Source organism: Bemisia tabaci, chromosome 3, assembly GCF_918797505.1.
Source record: "Bemisia tabaci chromosome 3, PGI_BMITA_v3".
Classification (NCBI taxonomy): Eukaryota; Metazoa; Arthropoda; class Insecta; order Hemiptera; family Aleyrodidae; genus Bemisia; species Bemisia tabaci.
The window spans coordinates 9,234,232-9,251,765 of NC_092795.1; the positions used below are offsets into that span (position 1 = coordinate 9,234,232).

Consider the following 17,534-nt stretch of genomic DNA (forward strand, 5'->3'; position numbering starts at 1 on the left):
CTCATTTCCCTTTACCCTCTTACCCCTTGCAATTTTCATAGCTTACATAGTTTTGATGTTTTACCAGTATTTGACGCCCAATAGTTAACATGCTAACTAATCCTGACTTATTTAATTATCAAAGAATCAAGTTCGCTGAGTGTGAGGTGATGATTTTAACGAAGTTTCCCTCTTTCCCTGGTCTTGCAGCCCAAGAAGATAAAGCACCAATTTTATTTTATTTTTCTAAGCAAAATCGAGCTGTCAAAAATTAAAATGCTGAGTTACTTGAAATTTTTCTCGGAACATCACTTTTTCTCTTCTTTTCTTTCTCAATACATCAAAGACCTAGTTTTACCTTCATGCTCGCAAGTCCTGTGGCTTTAGCAATTCGTCATAGAGTGGCTTGGTGCATAAGGTACATGAGTGCAGTTTTTGAAAAAAATTAGAAATTTATTTCAACTGAAACTAGTCTTGAAATACATTCTGTGAAATTTCTCAATTTTGAAGTGAGCAGTGTTCTTTATATTTGTAAACTTTAAACGCTTATAACTCCGTTAATACAAATTTTGAAGTTCTTAAAGTGATTCCATTGGTTTCCTCGTAAAATTTTCTACTACGAACAACCCTTGAAATTTAAAATGTGACGAAATAAACATAAGAATTTGCAGTTTTAGTCAAAAATTTCATTTCCGATCTCTCTAATTGACTCGATCCACTGTGCGTCGTCAGTAACAAAACAGGCCTAGGAACATTTTAAATGTTTTTGATTGCTGATTTTTAAAAATGAAAGCCTGAAAATGAAAAATTACGTACAAAAAACACAAGAAAAATTGGTCTTAAAATAGCTACTATAAACTTAATCATCATGGTATAAAAGTTCAAAAAGGAGCTACGTAGGAAAATTTAAATTTAAAGGATAAAAAGAGAGGGGAATCATTCCATTTTTACGTCAGTAACTAGAAGACGCAGCTTTTACACCAGTCAATCCTCTATCATTTCTCAATTTTGCGATGGGAATTTCGTAAAAACCAGACTTTAGTAAAGTTCTTCTGAATGAAAATGAATTTCATTTACTAACGACCTCTTTGTGTCATCGAAACAAAAAATGGCTCTGGTTTCGTGGTGATTCCGGGAATTTCACCGGGCATCTTGCTCGAGGGTGCCAGTGACAGTTTGTACTTCTTCAAAATGCCGCAGAAGAATGTAAAGACAAACTGCTTTGCCAGCACGTTTCCTATGCAACTCCTAGCTCCTGAAAGCAAAAAAAAAGTGGTTTAATAATTGGTCATTTAGTGGTAAAGAAGTCCTTGCAATGCAGCTACCTATGTAGAATGTGCATAAAAGAAGGTTTCCCGGTCTCGCGGTAGGCATCGCCACGAGATGAGAATAATATATTAAATAGCGAAGAAAGGCGGATTTATGCTGAAAAGAAGTCAATCCGATCAAACAAAAATGTTTTGAGCGGAGTGATTAAAGAGTAGTATTTTTTTAAAAAAAATATTACTCTTCAGAGCAGCTTCTTGCCTTTTTCAGAGGCCCGTAAGAATTCTCCAAAAATCAGATTAAGAAACAAAATGTCGAAAGGCCGTTTACGTCAAAGGCTATTTTCAGATCTACTTTTGTTCGTTCGAAGGATCCTACTCATTTTTTGTTTTTAAGGAGCGCATGCGAATATCTAGACTTGAATGAAACATTAAAGTAATATTTTTCATCTTATCTCGGAAAAATCACGGCAGGTTTTAACATTTTTCATTCGTTTACCCGCACAAAAGAGGTATTGAAAAACTTGCAACGTCGCAAATTGAGTTATGAGCCGTCGGTGATGAGAAAATATGTAACTGCGCACGCTCCAAAATGCAGTTTCAGCGGTAGTCGTGATCATCTGCCATCAAGTGCAAGTCGAAGCTCATGAAGGCGCAACGAGCAACTATTCCACCCCGGAAGTATTGCACAGTATCAGACGGATATGAAGGCGCACTTACGTTTGTAAATTGACTGGTGTCATTTAAATCTCTGTTTAGAGCCCTACCGATCCTACGAGGTGAGGCTCCTGTTCGTCCGATTTTTGTAATTCTTGATGCAAGCTAGTATCTTTTAATTTTCCGTCTAATTTTCAAAATTTAAAAATCCAAAATAGTAGAAGTGGTCTGAATTGCAATCATGGCTCAATCAAAATTATCCGAATTTGCAATCGAGGTATCTATTGCACATTTCTTCAAAAATTCATTTTCTGTTCAGTTTCAAAATCGATGGAGCTATTTTTGACCTCAAACTTGAATGTCGCCGGTATTATAACCAAAATCAAAGACTCCAAAACTCCCGGCATAAATAATGAACTTTTAATCATTTTTATTTTAATTATCTAGCTGGATCAGTCGATCAGAGACGACTCGTAAAAGTACATGGTGCCTCTCAGCCCGTAATTCAAATTGCGCCTCTTGTTTCCTCTTTGCATATGAGAGATCCTATCCTAATATATCCTAATATGGAAATTGAAAAATAAAATGAAATTGTGAATTAACCTATGCACTAATTTCGAGGGGCGTTGGTTCATTTGAAAGGTGTTGTACTCAATGCTTCGGGAAAATTATAAATTATTTTCTGGGGTTTGTCCCCGATTTTTAAATCCCTAAAAACTCATAAGTTGGATGAGGGGAAGTAGGGTTTTTTTCCTTTTTTGTTTTTCGGAAAAGTTTTGTTGCTACGCATCTTACTAAACTATTTGCTGTCTTTTTATCAGCTGTTTTCATTCAAGAATCATTATTAAATGAGGTTACCTCCAACACTCAACTGCCATCAACTTACATTTTTCTTTTCCCGTCTTTTTTTTACGCTTTTTCATATTATCTTCCCGCGTTTTTTCTTTTCCAATTTTACCCCCAAATCATGATTGGCTCCATCTTTTTCCTATTTCCAATTTTTCCTCTTCAAGTCAATAACCTCCAATTTTTCTTTCTCATTTCCAATCAGAACGTTTCACGCTGTTAGTTATTTCCTTTTCAATGTGTACTAATATGTTTATTGTTTCACGCTATTAGTTATTTTCTTTTCACTGTGTATTCATATGTTTACTAATTTATTATATTTATTAGGTACTTCAAAGAAAAAATTAGGACCAATTCAAAGACAAACCAGAAAATTAAATGAAAATAAATAAATAAAAAAAAAGACATGTGAAAGGGAAAGGTGTACATGACAAATAAGGGGCTGCAAAGCAGCTCCATAAGCCCCTAGTAGAAGTACAAATTCCGGCTTCAAGTATGTGATGCTATAAACTGAAAATAATCCACGAGTAGGTCTTACCTCGTCCAAAGAAGAAATGTTTGTCTTCAGAAATCACTTCTCCATTTTTTCGTATAAAACGTTCTGGTCTGAAATTTTCCGGATCACCCCAAGAATCCTGGCTGCGATAGTACTCGTCAAGATCTCCAAAAACAAGGGTGTTCTAAAACCAAATAAAAACATGTGATTTTCAGATTTCAGGCTTTCGTCCATACCTTAACATGTCAAAAAGGGCTGTTTTCTCACTTCCAAGTGGCTGTATAGTATTGAACATTGAAGATAAAAAAATGTTGGTTGGTTAATTATTTTTCCTCATAAGAGGGGTGCCTTTTATCAACGCAAGGAAACTGTTAACACAACGCGCTGGTTGATAAAGTCCCGTCTCATCACGTGTTTTTTGGCGGGTTGGCGTCGGCCATCTTGAATATTGCTTAGCGTCCTAGTGTGTAAGGGTTAGATAAGAGTTTTTCTTCCTGATTATTGACCTGTGCCGCAGTAATATTTTTGAAGCCTGAAGCTTAAGAAACGCATATTGTTCACGCAGATTGTAAAATTAAGAGTGTATTTCAGATTTTCCCGATGCGCTCATCGTGATTTTTTAGTTATTTTATATCAAAATCAAATCTACAAGCTGAAATTTGTATGAGGCCCATTACACGGTTGTTTTCAATTAGCCTTCAGCTGCGTCTGCAACAATTGTTGTTACGAATATGTTGTGCGTGCTGATTTCAGCACATTACATACATGACTCTCTGAAGGCGTTTTATGTACTCAAGAGGCGCACCCTGTTGGAAAATAACAGAAGTAAAAAAGCTCAATTCCTACTAGCTTTTTTCTTTCAACATCAGGGTACGCTACTTTCGCGCATAAAACGCCTTCAAAGAGTCAAATATGTAACAAGCCAAAATCAGCACGCACAACTTATTCGTAACAACAATTTCTGTAGACGCAATTGAAGGCGAATTAAGAACAACTGAATAATACTTCTTAAATACTTTTGATTTTGAAATGAAGGAACTTTGAGTGTCGATCAATTTACCAGTGGCGTGGCGTGCTTTGCGATAGATCGAATGATCTGCCATTTAAACTTATGGAAAAGGATCGATAAACAGGGTGTTCGCAGCGAACACCTTAATAATCGATTCTTTACCATAGGTTTAAATTACATATCAATCGATATATCGCAATTCACGCCACGCTACTGCAATTTACAGTGTTGCTATTCAAAACGCACTTACCTTCGGTATGCGGTATCCATCAACCACTACATCTTGCATCACACGCCGCGGGCCTATGAACGGCACAACGTGTGTATACCGCATCGACTCCAGGAGGACAGCCTCGATGTACGGTAACCTAAAACGAAATAGAAACTAATTGAAATCTCCAAGAAAAACGAAAAGGCAACAAATTGTCGTGAAAAAATTGGACGAAAGATTAAAAGTAAATGTTCAATGTGAACATTTAATGGCCAAAGTAGTGGTTTAATGGGTATAGTTCTCAAAGTATGGTTTAAGGGTATATGTATTTATTGATATATTCTATGTATATAGAATAAAACACTATTTAAAGGGAGCATTCGCGGATCCAGCAAATTGGCAATATCGTTTTTGCTCCATTTAAACCAATGGAAATGTATCAATTCTTGAAGGGGCCAGTTGCTCAGACAAAAATCGATTATTCAACATGAGTTTAAATGGAGGAAATCCGATGTTGCCAAATTGCTGGATCCACTCTGGAGGGGATAGTCATACTTTCTGCCGACCCAAGCCGAGTCCAAGTATTACGGAGACTACGTCGTCTCTTTAACAAAATCATCCAATTGAATGTATCTTAAATGTTTCTGAAACTCAATATGGTCCCTTGCAATTTGCTTCAACCTCGAACAATTATTTTAACTACCCGGAGATCAAATTGCATACCCAGCGGAATGAAGGGACTTTGAGTTCGGGAAGTATGACTCTTCAGAATGTGAGTGACCATCATCCAAGGATGCAAATGTGCTTTTTTTTCTATCAAAGTTTCCCATCAAACTCTCCCATGAAGGTAATAAAATATAATTGATGGAATTCATTTCAGAATTTTGGATGAAACAAAAGAAAGAAATCAATAAAGTTTGCCAACGATTGAGAGCGAACGCAACTAGACAGAAAATAAACTGATTTCATTAAGATGTTGGAAAAGAAAATGGTTTCTACCATGACTACCATGGCTGACTGGACTGGGTGCATAGGGAATTGCCACGCCATGAAATGGTTCACTTTTCTAACGCTGCGTTTAAGTCTCCAATCTTTCCTGTGTTTCCAAATTCATCAAATGCGTTGGACAAGAGAATGTTCTTTACATGGTTGTTTTTTAATTGGACTTGACAAATAGGAAATACTTTACTTTTCTTACTCTGCGTTTAAGTCTCCAAAAACTTTCCTGTGTGTTACCCGATTGATTGGACTTAAAGGTGTCGGAAAAGAAATGCAATTACGATGGCTAGCATGGCCAACTGGACTGGATGCCACGTCATGAAATAGTTTACTTTTCTACGCAGCTCTAATAGATCCGCTAGTGATACCGTTAAATAATTTCGGCAGAATGCCTGTGAGTCAGTAGCGTGACGAGCTATGTGATATAGCGATTGATCTACCATTTAAACCTACGGAAAAGAATCGATAAACAGGGTGCTCGCAACGAACACCTTAATAGTCGGTTCTGTACTATAGTTTCAAATGGAAAAATATCGATAGTCGGTCATTCACGCCTCACCACTGCTGTAGGTTGTCCTTAAAATATATCTCTTACCGTTGCCTATCATCGTAATGAGGGATTTCGTCAACGCTAAGCACTTCATCCAGACATTTCTGAACTTTAGTTTGAACTTCTGGAAACTTAACCATTGCAATCAAAGCAAAAGTTAATGAGTCACTGGTTGTGTGCAGACCAGCAATGAAAAAGTCCAAACAAACAGCGATCAATTGGTCCTCTGTATCAAATATGAAAAACAAACAAAGCTTGGTAGTTCAATAAGAATACTATCATTTTCATCTTATTCAATATACTCAAGCAAAAGTTTCAGTGCCATGACATGCATACCCTTTTGACACATCTAATCATTTACAGAGATTTAAAAATGTGACTGTAATTTTTTTTTCAAGAGTTATAAAGTTGCAAGTGAAATTTTTTTAAAATGTATCATGGAATAATCAAAAAATTCCAAGTAATAAATTGGTGAATAGAAAGGTACAACATCCAGGGGAATGAACTGAATTTTTTGCTATGTTTCCTTTAAAAACATACTGCAAGGTATTTATCATTTTTGGTCCATTTTTTTGCGAGTTTTTTCACTATGACTCTTTACTCTTAAGTCTTGCGCTAACAGAGGAAGTTATAGACAAAGCGCGTTGTGTATCTGAAACTTCCGATGAGTCACAAAGGTGAGTGATATTTGTGTAATGTCGAGAAAAGCGACCTTACAGTTTAAATATTAGATTCATTATGGCCCATACAAAAGTTAATCTAATGTTGCGGAGCAAGAAATCGAGTATTTGGGTCAATGTCTTATGGTTTTTAGTGTTCACTGGTTTTTACACACACAGAGAAATTACTAACCGTTGAAAACAGGAGAATCTGGACCAGCCGCTTTGATCTCTCGGAGATATACGTCGATAAAATCTCTTGGCTCCGTAGATTCGTTAGCTTTATGTCGCTCGATTTCTGTCTGGAAAATGTATTCAAAATAAAACACTTATGATATTTAAACTAATGATGTCAGTAGTCATCAAATGCAGATTATATCTGCTCTATGCCTTCCGATTTGAGCAGCGATTCGATTCGCTCGATGTTTCGAAAATCTAATGTATGTCTTACTGACTAAACACTGAAAAAACGATTTAGTTTTAATGCCTAGCAAAATAATGTCAGCCAGATTTTGGGTGGGTTCTAGTCCTGCTCGGACCGGTGTTTAGAGCGTTCGATGGTTATACAAAAAATTTAGGTGGTACCAATCTAGGACCACACCTGAGTCAGTTTTCCGTGAATAGATATACCCACGCCCACCCACTAGATATAACTTTATTTAATAATAGCCCAATAATTAAACAGGTTCTTTGCACATAATTACATAATTCATTGAAATAATCACATACGTAACATTAGTACCACAGCTCGTGTAATTGCTGGAGAAAATGTGGAACTGGTAATTTTTACGAGTTTGAAAGTTGCCCGAAGAAAACTCACGGAAAAGTCGTAAATCGATGGACAGCAAAATAAATCACGTATCTGCGTTTGCGAAAGTTAGTGTGTTGGAGTTTTTTAGCCATCGTGCGTTAAAAATTCAGCATAAAGCAATGCATTTATACCGAATTTTCAACGCACGTTGGCTAAAAAAAACTTCAACATACTGTCTTACGACCCGCGCGTCCACCGCAATCAGTTTGTGTTTGTGAAGTTGTAGATTTCCTGTCATACTTTATTTTTGCTTTTGAAAACAAGTCAAAATAATTTCTTGAAAACTTCTTTGATTTCTTTTTCTATTGGCAGAATATCCCTCACAAGGGATGAAGGGATCCCTGTATTCATAGCTCCAAAATCACTGATAACTTAAAACTTTACATGTTAAGATAGGATTTTTTATTTCATCCGTTAGATATAAAATTCGGATAGAGGGAAAAGCTAGAAAAACTAGAATTACCAAAGGTAAAATTGTTCAAAAGGACTCCATGGTTTGATTATCTAAATCGTAACATTTGTCATGAAGTTGGCTTGTTTCTCCAAAAAAATAGATTATAGGAGCGGAAGTTTTGAAACACCGCAATTAAGGTACGTGGTTTTGCCCTTGCGCCATGGATATGACCAGAGCTTAAGAATTTTACTTAAAAAGTAAAATAAAGAGTCAAATAAATTTGTAGGAAATTTAATTGGATTTTTAACTCATTTATCTCGTGAAAAATTTTACATAGCATTACTTTTCGATCTATTTTAATTTTTTGTACAAGTTTGCAACGGTATTACCTTCGTAGTGCTATTTGCGGCTGCGATAGGATTGCGCGGATGTCTCCTTTTTTACCTTTTTGGAGATGCATAGGATTGCGCGAATTTTTCTGGTACTGTAAACTCAATGAAATTTTGCGCGAATATTCAATATTCAACGAGGAATCGTTAATCTGGCAACTTTGGTAGTTTGTGGTAGATAACTACATCGCGGAAGACTATTCATTCCCTCCTCACTTACGGGCATGCCTCTCTTCGATGGATAGCCCTCGCAGCACGAATGGCCCAGAGAGCTTTCATAGTCATTTAAAAAGTGAACTAGGGGCCTGTAGCCGCTACACGGCCGCCAACTACTGAAAAAAGCGGCGCATAAAAAATCGTAAAACGATCATATTCAAGTTGTTCAAGAGATGAATGGATTTAAAATCCGACGGACGCACCCGAAAGAAAGCGTATATTTGAACGTATTTCAGTCAAACGGAACTATGTGCATTAAGACAGGAGCCCTGAGACCCATAAGAGTATATGCATAACAAAGCTCACGTCCATTTATCTCTCACTGCAACGTTATGCACCACTTTTATGTATTATTTTTGATACATGTTTTAAAAAGCTACAAACAGTTTTTCTGAAAAGTTTCCACGAATTTACCTAAATGCTCTCAAATAAAAGTATTGAAAATTTCGACGCGATATTTACGTTTGTTCTATTTTCTTTTAATGGAACCAAAAAGAAATTAAATATCATCTAAGTTTCTGAGTTGTTACGATGAGGATACAAATTATTCCTTTAATTATGGTAAAAACTGAGCAGAAAGTCAAGAATGATGACACACAGTCCAACTCCACAGCATTCCTCCAACCTTATGTGCTAATAAGCGTTTCGCTCCAACTGACCGACAGCCCTGCGTTTGGCGCAATGCGAGAAGTATTCATGCAGTCCTGTAGGCGCTATACGTCGCCGCACTGTTAGGCGCAATGCGTGAAGTCTTCCGAAAGTCTTGCAGGCGCTAATATATGTTTAATGCAGCGCCGGCCGCACTGTGTTCGGCGCGATTATTCGAACTCGCGTCAGAATAATCGCGAAATCGAATAATCATGCTTAAAAGGCCTCTGTTCCGACGCCGCGCCGCGCCGTACAAGCATTCTAACGTTGCCTCGTTTCTCCCGATTAAATATTTTTTCCGACAAAAGTTAGGGAAGATCTTTATACCAACGACCATTATTCAATCTTTTCACTTCATTTATCATCAGAGGGTAAGACATCGATGACTTGTCTTACCTAAACTAACAAACTGATGTCAACATAAAATGCGTTTATTTTCCGCCTGTTTCCTGTTTTTCCGCACTTCTACCTTAAATTATAACTTCATTTTAAATTCGCGCATTCTTGTAGCAAATGTTAAGGTTTCTATTCACGCCATCCTTGTGCCTTTTTCTCGCAATCCTCATATATTTTCTTAAACCTTTCGCGCAATCCTAGATTACCGCTATTTGCAGCCTAACGGCACTTAATTATATCTCAGTATCTACAGTTGGTAGGTATATCTAAAGTACATTGTTCATTTCAAATTTATCATCCGTGCAGACGATTAATAAATAAAAAAGTTTAGGTATCGTTCAAACATTGTCAACAGAAGAAGAGGGATAAGGTAATCAGGTTTTTTCACTTACATCCATGAATTTTTTCAGCTCAGCGTTTATTTTCAAGATTAGATTATAGCCCGATTTTTCTGGTGCCAGAAACCTGATCCAGGGAAACTGTGATAGTAGTCCACCGGATAAATCAAAAACCTTCCCTCGCCTATTAAATAGGTCAAACCAGTCGTTGAGAAAGGGATCATCATACGAAAATCTGCGGTCCGCGACAAAAGTCCAGATAACATTCAGAACTGAAAATTAAAACGAGTACTTGTGAAAATGAATTCAGTTATTCCGGGAGAATCAATTTCTTTAAACGCCTTCAAATAAGAATGTATGCAATTTGTAGCTCTTGTTACGCGAGGAGTAATGGAATGGGTCACTAAGACAAGGTACAATCATTAAAAGCACTACTACGTGGCATGTTGCCTATTGTCTCTTCAAAGTTTCACGAGGAAACCGAATCACAAAACGGGAAGTTCGGGAATTAACTTCTAAACAAGAAATGAGTGTTTAAAATCAACATCAGTCAAGCAGCAAAAATCCAATTGACGTCATTTGTATGATGTAAACTTCCATTCCATCTGTGTTAAAAATACTTGTTAATATCTTGTTCAGAAAGTGATTTCCAAATTTCCCTTAGTGTGATTTGTTTTCTACGAAAGATTTTGAAAAGAAAACATGTGTGAAGTTTTCTTCTAGCTCAGACCTTCCCTAAACCTAACTGCCCATTATTTCCGTTTTTCCCTTCAATCGACACTCGTTTGGTATGAATACTGGACAATTATTCAAATTATATTCATACTGAATTTCAAATGTTTCTAAAACATGTTTAAAGTTTTTGTACTTTTTTGTCTTGTTTCTATTGATATCTAAATGCATTCTCCTCCCTCCTCAGCTATGCGTTACAAAAAGGCTCTCAGAGCCCCCCCCCCCCCCCTTCCATCCCCGAAAGACGCTATATTTACCTGCTGATGTTAACAACGGGTTGATGCACACATTTTCCTCTCTTGGCTTCAAAAAATCGAGAAAATGTTTCAGCTCCATTTGAATGAAAGCTTTCATTTCATTTTTTTGAAATCCAAGTTGGCTCAAGTGCCTTACAGCAAATTTCCTCTGCTCGTGGAAAACGGGACCGTCTAAAATGGTGATTCCTGAAAGCAAAGTTGAATACGTTGATCATTTTGTTAGAAAATAATGGAGTTAGCCAACTCGCTTTATCCAAAGAGGAAATTCAGCCGTAATATTCAGTTCATTATATTCTAAATTTGTTTTGCAAAATTGCCAGCAGATTAGGAAATTATCATCATTTTTTAAGTACTTTAAATCAAATGTATCGAATTTCACATAAAATGGCATCAGCCACATCATTGGAGACAATGCCTTCAATCGCTTTGCTGTGGATATTCAATATTTGAGTTTATGGAAGACACAGGGTACACTGAAATTATCTTAATGTCATGTAGGTATTCCATTTGAAGATGTTAAAAATTGATGAGAGTTTATTCAGGCCTTAAGAAAATTCATTTTGTTAGCAGTTGAACATCTGTTCAACTAGAAAAAACAGTCGCCAATATCAACCTATTAGCCTGTATTAATTTTTGTATCTTTTTACAAGAGTTTTGCAGAGTTCAGTAGTACAAATAGAATTTTTTTGTATCCCACTCTTACTCTTTATCTTGTTTTGAAGACGTCTGAAGCACAGAAAAATTGTTTGAAAAATAGCACCTCTTCGTTCACCCATTGTCCGCAAACGAGTGAACAGATTGTCCGGTCTCCCTTGGAATGCCTCCTCTGACATTATCATTTTCATATATTTTCTCCCGAAGAACACTACCACCAAAGAGGAGCCGAAGTGCAACCCCAAAATCGAGGATTTTTGCTCCCTGGAGATCTGTTGGAAAGCTCGATGAAGGCCTCCATGAGCTCTACTTAATCTTTTTATGAGGAAAAGATTGCCGAAAATCGGTATTCCTCTGGGGCCTGAAAGAAGAGGAATAAAAAAAATTACTTTTCTTACTGAGCAGCTACGTTGCAAATTATTCTGAGTGTGAGGAAAGACAAAGCGCCTTCATATTTTCCATATGCAGCACAGACAACAATAGAGCAAGAATAGTTGTATACTTCTGCAGGCGCATTACTATCGACATCGCTTTGGGTACAAATCTACCATCACCCTGTAAGAAGGGAGAGAGTTGCCCTTTTTGCGCAACTTCTTTCAAAATACAGTAGAGAGGGCCGATTTTTAAAAAATTTTCGATAGTTTTAGTAAAAATGTCAACAAAAAAACCAATTCTATTCTGTGAAAAGAAAGACCTAGTAAAAGGTGATGTAAAACATCGTGGGGAGGGGGGGGGGGGGCATGTTCGAAGTTGCTATGTCTTGTTCGGAGTTGCTTTGTCTTAATCAACGCCATTTTTGACAATGTTTACAATCAAGACCCGACGTCACCTAATCTGAAGTTCTGCTTGGCCAAAGTTTTTTAATTAAGTTAGAAATAACTTTAAAGAGACATTTTCTATTTGTCTACAACAATTTGTCGTACAGGTTTCTTGTGAACAAAAAAAAATTACTTGGTCAGTTAAAGGCCACATAATTTTAAAATATAGTTACACAGAAGTAAGTCCATAATCCTCCCCCGAGATGGTAATTGAAACGCTCGAGTAGAAAAAAAAGTATATAATATATATGTAGGTGGCATAGTGGGATTCAGAGGTTAAACATAGGTGAATCCAGACACTTCTAACGGGGAGAGGGGCAGGAGAGGGGTCTGGGGAGCTTTCCCAGAAATGTTTTGAAATTTTAAAACATCTAATGTATATTTTGATTAACCTCTGTAATGAATAATTAAAAACTACGAGCGCCCTTTCTTCTTCTTTCCTCCGTTCCTTTCTTCTCATTTTCTTCCCTTTTCCATTTTTTCAAACAAACGGGGGGAGGGGGCGCACGCCCCGTATCCCCTCCCCCCTGCATCCATCTGCGTGTGTGGAAATTACATGTTCCACAATCTTTGAGGGTGAGGGTGTATAAAAACAACAGCGAATTACTAATATAAACATATTTTTGCACTAGCAAAACTTACCTGGTGGTAACTTCGAGACTTTATCGCGAATTTTAATAAATATACGAAGATTACAGGAATAAAGGCGATGAAAATAATGTGTAATTGGTTCATAATAGAGAAATTAGCAAAAAATAGAGATGGATGTATTTGATATTACTTGTTAGAGACGACGTTTATATGTATCAATCTGAGAAATGCTGAGCTCCAACTGAATGAGGTATAGATTTCGTCAGAAGAATATATTCTCGAATTATAAGGGTCATTCACTCTTGGCCTTGGCCCTGAGGCTTGGCTCAAGTATCAGGAGTAAGAAAACGAGTACGAAAAAAAATAATGTGAATATGAAGAAATCATGTGTCATCAGTAAACACAATTTTTTTTTTTAAATTTCAGTGCCTTCGGTTACAGATAATTTGGGGCTACCAGGCCCAGGAACGTTCCGACTGATAATGAGTTTCAATTCAAGGCGGCCAGGTTAAAGTCTGCGAATTTCGCATATTTGATTGATTTTTCGGCATCAGTAGATCTTTGGCGCCTCATTCAGGCAATGATAATCAGAAATTTACCGCTGAACTTTTTTTGTGATACAATTTTACCGTTTTAAACTCTTTTTTTAAAAAATCAATTTTATAATACATTCTGTGTTAGACAAAGAAAATGTTGAAGTAGATTTACGTAGTTTTTTAAATGACCAGATTTCTGCTTCAACTAATACGCCCCCCCCCCTTCCCCTCAACTAGCCTTCTCCTTCTTCATACTTTTTTCTTCTTTCACATTGGGGTATGAAAAAAAAGGTAATGAAATAAAGCTCCTTTATTATTTCATATAAGGTAAGGATGAGAATCAGCATCAATTAAACTCGATCACCTTATTTTTAAAATTTAAATCAGAATATTTAAATTTAAATGTAAATTAGTTCAGTTTATTTTCGCTGCCTCGAAAAAAAAAGCGACGAGCGATTCACCTCACTAAACAAAAACAAAGCCGGGTGCTACAAGCCGATCAAGATCAAGTCTTCGATATGCAATCTTCGATGCATAAGTTAGCCTTACTCAGTAAACTCCCTGTGATTTCGGAGGCATCATTTCCATGACCAAAGTGTTAAACGACGTATCTCCATCGCGGCGTTTCAAATTTCCGCTCCCATTTTATTTTTTCGAAGAGAAGCGAGACAACTTTATAGCTTGAAATGTATGCAGAATATTCTCCTAATAGAATAGACAACTCAAGGAAATTTTAAAGAAATTATGTCCAAAACTAAAGTCTACAACTTTGCAAACGGAGATAAGTGGTTTGCACTTTGGCCATCGATATGCATTAAAAAAAAAAAAAAAAACAAAAAAAAAAAAAAAAAACAAAACACTCAAAAGTACTAATGATATCTTAAGTAATGTACCTGGAGGAAGCTTTGAAGAGCGTCTGTAATTTTTTAACAAGAATAGAAAACACGAAAAAATTAAACATAACGAAAGTAAGATTGTCTGATCCATAGTGCGGATAGCAATAGCGAAGTAGATGACGACTGAAGCATAAAACCGCGTGACAGTGGTCGTATCATTCATGAAAATAATTGGTATTCTATTTAACGCTTTGTCGGGCTCAAAAGCTGAAGCCCTTGCGTGTCAAAAACGACGTGTTTCATCTAAAGCTGATCGGACCGAGCTCCAACCTCCCGGAGGCGGATCCTGCAAATTGGCAACATGCAGTGGCGTGGCGTGAACTGCGATGTATCGATTCTTATGCCATTTAAACTTATGGTAAAGAATCGATTCTTAAGGTGCCCGCTGCGAACACCCTGTTCATCGATCCTTTTCCATAGGTTTAAATGACAGATCAAACAATATATCGCAAAGCATACCACGCTACTGGCAACGTTGCTTTCTCTCCATTCTAACCTGTATTGAATAATCGATTCTTGTCGGGGCACCTGGCAAGTGGTCATGGACGTAGCAAAGGGGGGGGGGGGACTGCCCCCCTCCCCCGATGGAAAAATTATCATCTGGCCTCCTTATAAAGTCTGGATGGTGAGAAAAATCTTCGTCGAGGACATTTATCTCTATTACGGTAAGTATGTAGAGTTTTGAATGAAAACACCGTGCTCATCTAGGTAGGATATTCTAAATTTTGCGTCATAAAAGCCTCAAAATGCGGCCAAACAGATTTGAAAGTTCAAAAAAAATTTCACCACCGATTCGATCATGTGGGCGCTCGTGTTGCCTACATTTAAATTGAAGGCGAACTGACAAATGTAAGTGTAATATTTTCCCGTTTTGTAAAAAGCTATTTACTGTCTATGTCCAGAGTAGTCGTGCGATATTGCGACGACAACACTATTCCACTTCAGTCTCAATTCTTTTTTTTTTTCCTCTTCTTCTTCCTTTTTCTTTTATCTCACTGCTTCTTTTGATTTCGTCATTTTTCCCATTTTTATTTTTCTTTCCTTTATCCTCTCCTTCATCCCATTCCTCCTTCGTATTATTTTTCCTGCTTTTTCCTTCTTTTTCATTTCTTTTTCATCTCCTTCTTCTCTCTCTCTCTCTTGCTCTTCCTCCTTTTTTGTACTTCTTCATTCTCTTTTCTTCTTCCTCCTCCTCCTATTTTCCTTTCTCTTTTCCTCTTCTCCTTTCCCTCTTCCTTCTCTTTTCATCCTCTTTCTCTCCGATGGGAAATGAAAAGAAGCTGTTTAGTGGAAAACAATGTAAAAGGAGCACTTATGTTAATGATCATTTATTGATACAAATAAGACGCTTTAATCCAAATTTGAACCTAATCTTCATACGACCGAAAGGCACGCCATTAAAAAATTTGAATTTGTTGACGTGATTTTAGCAAAATGTATCATATTAACAACAAATTCGCCGACAGAGACCTTTGAATATTTTCTGGGGGATTTTCTCGAAAAGAAATTAACCGAAAGTGTCCTTGAAACTTCTAAGAATAGTTTTGAATACCTAAATGAAGAAAATTCACGGAAAATTGTAAAGAAAATCGTTTGTTGGTTTCCTTTCAATAAAAATATAATATGAGCAGCGACTTGCAACGTTGCAATCGGTGATACGCATGTTTTACTACATTCATCGACACAGCACTGGCAATATCGTATCTCTAACACCTATAATCAGCCGCACGCATGGATATCCATATCAATTACCCACGTGTACCTATTTTTGAAATGCACTGCTTAACATAACACATCAACCGTTAATGACCTTGGGTAACATCAGCAACTTCGGAAGAATATTGACGGCTGAATGCAAAAATGCGTATCTCCATTGCAACGAAGGAAAACAAATAAAAAAAATTATTACTTTTGATTCTTTATGATTTGTTTCAGAATGGCAAATTCAGCTCAAGCAGATGCATTGGAATATTACCCCCCCCCCCCCCCCTGTTGGACTGATACCTACTCACGGAAAAAATTAAATTGCTGATTTAACGTGTAACGATTAACGATTTAACGTTAAATTGCTAAAAAAAAAAAAAAAAAAAAGTGACAGCAATATTTCAACGTAGATTTCACAATACAAAATTGCTATTTTAACCACTATTGTAAGCTAATTTAACCACGGGGGTGGTTAATGTAGCATTTTTGTGTTCCGAAATCTACGTTGAAATATTGCAGTCACTTCTTTCAGCAATTGAATTGTTAAATCAGCAATTGAATTTTTCCCGTGCTCCTTAGAGCTCAAATTTTGACTCTAATTGAATTTGTGAACTTTTTGACCTCTTTTTCCGCAAAATAGCGTGGACCGAGCACGATTTTACCAAATGAAGAACTTGAGGCCGTGTTCAATCAAAACTCATCGTGCGAGATAAAATATGCGTTCTTTAAATATGTGCTCTCCTGCAGGTGGTTGCCTATCCGGCGAAATTGAAGGCGAATCTCAAGTGGACAGTTTATCTATCGAGAGAGTCACACACTGTTCACTGACTCAATTAAAGCTTATGAAAGGAAGATAAATGGATGCTCTTTGAATTTAACTGCTCTCTGGTAGTTTTGCTGCCTATGCGGCGAATTGAAGGCGAACTCTCAAGTGGACAGTATACCTATACCTAGAGTATCGCACACTGTTTATTGACTCAATTAAAGCTTATCATGTGGGATGAATGTGCTCTCTTGGAATAGACTTGTGACTATTCGAGCTCCTTGGTAGGGTTTCAACTTTCAATCCAATGCGAAAAATTGAAGGCGAACTCTCAGGTGGACAATATCTACTAACGATGAGAGAATTGTTCACATATGAGCATTCCAATGTCGCTAACCTTGCAAACATAAACGATCATCTAAACTAGTTTCACCTCTACTCCCAATAAACTATGAATTCAAGACGAAAATTACCGTCGCAAAGTTTACTTTTTGCAAAGAATGTACCTAAGTTGCACAATCCCAGCAACATTGAAATGCTTTTAGTTCCTTTTTGCAAAATGCGATCCAATTGGTTGTTGCTGCAAAAAAATAGTTTCCAACAACCTGCTATACAATGCTCCAGTGACCATGTAAGTTGGTCCGAGCACTAACTTTTCGGGAAGAAAGCCTTTCCCCTACCTGGTTTCTCACTTAATATCCGCCCGAGTTTCGCTTATCC

General features: G+C 37.0%; 1 protein-coding gene across 1 annotated transcript; it reads right to left on the reverse strand.

Annotated features, from left to right (window-relative positions):
* Nucleotides 1-114: 114 nt before the first annotated feature.
* Nucleotides 115-16,309, reverse strand: LOC109030965 (probable cytochrome P450 305a1). Its single transcript, XM_019042204.2, has 9 exons — nucleotides 14,345-16,309; nucleotides 11,613-11,867; nucleotides 10,853-11,038; nucleotides 9,918-10,135; nucleotides 6,865-6,973; nucleotides 6,058-6,238; nucleotides 4,503-4,620; nucleotides 3,286-3,427; nucleotides 115-1,234 (listed from the first exon to the last, which is right to left on the reverse strand). Exons 1-9 carry the CDS (start codon nucleotides 14,508-14,510, stop codon nucleotides 1,056-1,058), a joined length of 1,554 nt encoding a protein of 517 aa, XP_018897749.2. The 5' UTR covers nucleotides 14,511-16,309; the 3' UTR covers nucleotides 115-1,055.
* Between the last annotated feature and the right edge of the window lie 1,225 nt (nucleotides 16,310-17,534).

Excerpts from the sequence above, each read along its gene's own strand:
- LOC109030965 (XM_019042204.2), bottom strand. The coding sequence starts at position 14,510 with ATGAATGATACGACCACTGTCACGCGGTTTTATGCTTCAGTCGTCATC. Across the intron at positions 10,136-10,852 it reads CCCGTTGTTAACATCAGCAG|TTCTGAATGTTATCTGGACT; the intron begins GTAAATATAGCG and ends TTTAATTTTCAG. Across the intron at positions 3,428-4,502 it reads ATGGATACCGCATACCGAAG|AACACCCTTGTTTTTGGAGA; the intron begins GTAAGTGCGTTT and ends ATTTGGTTTTAG.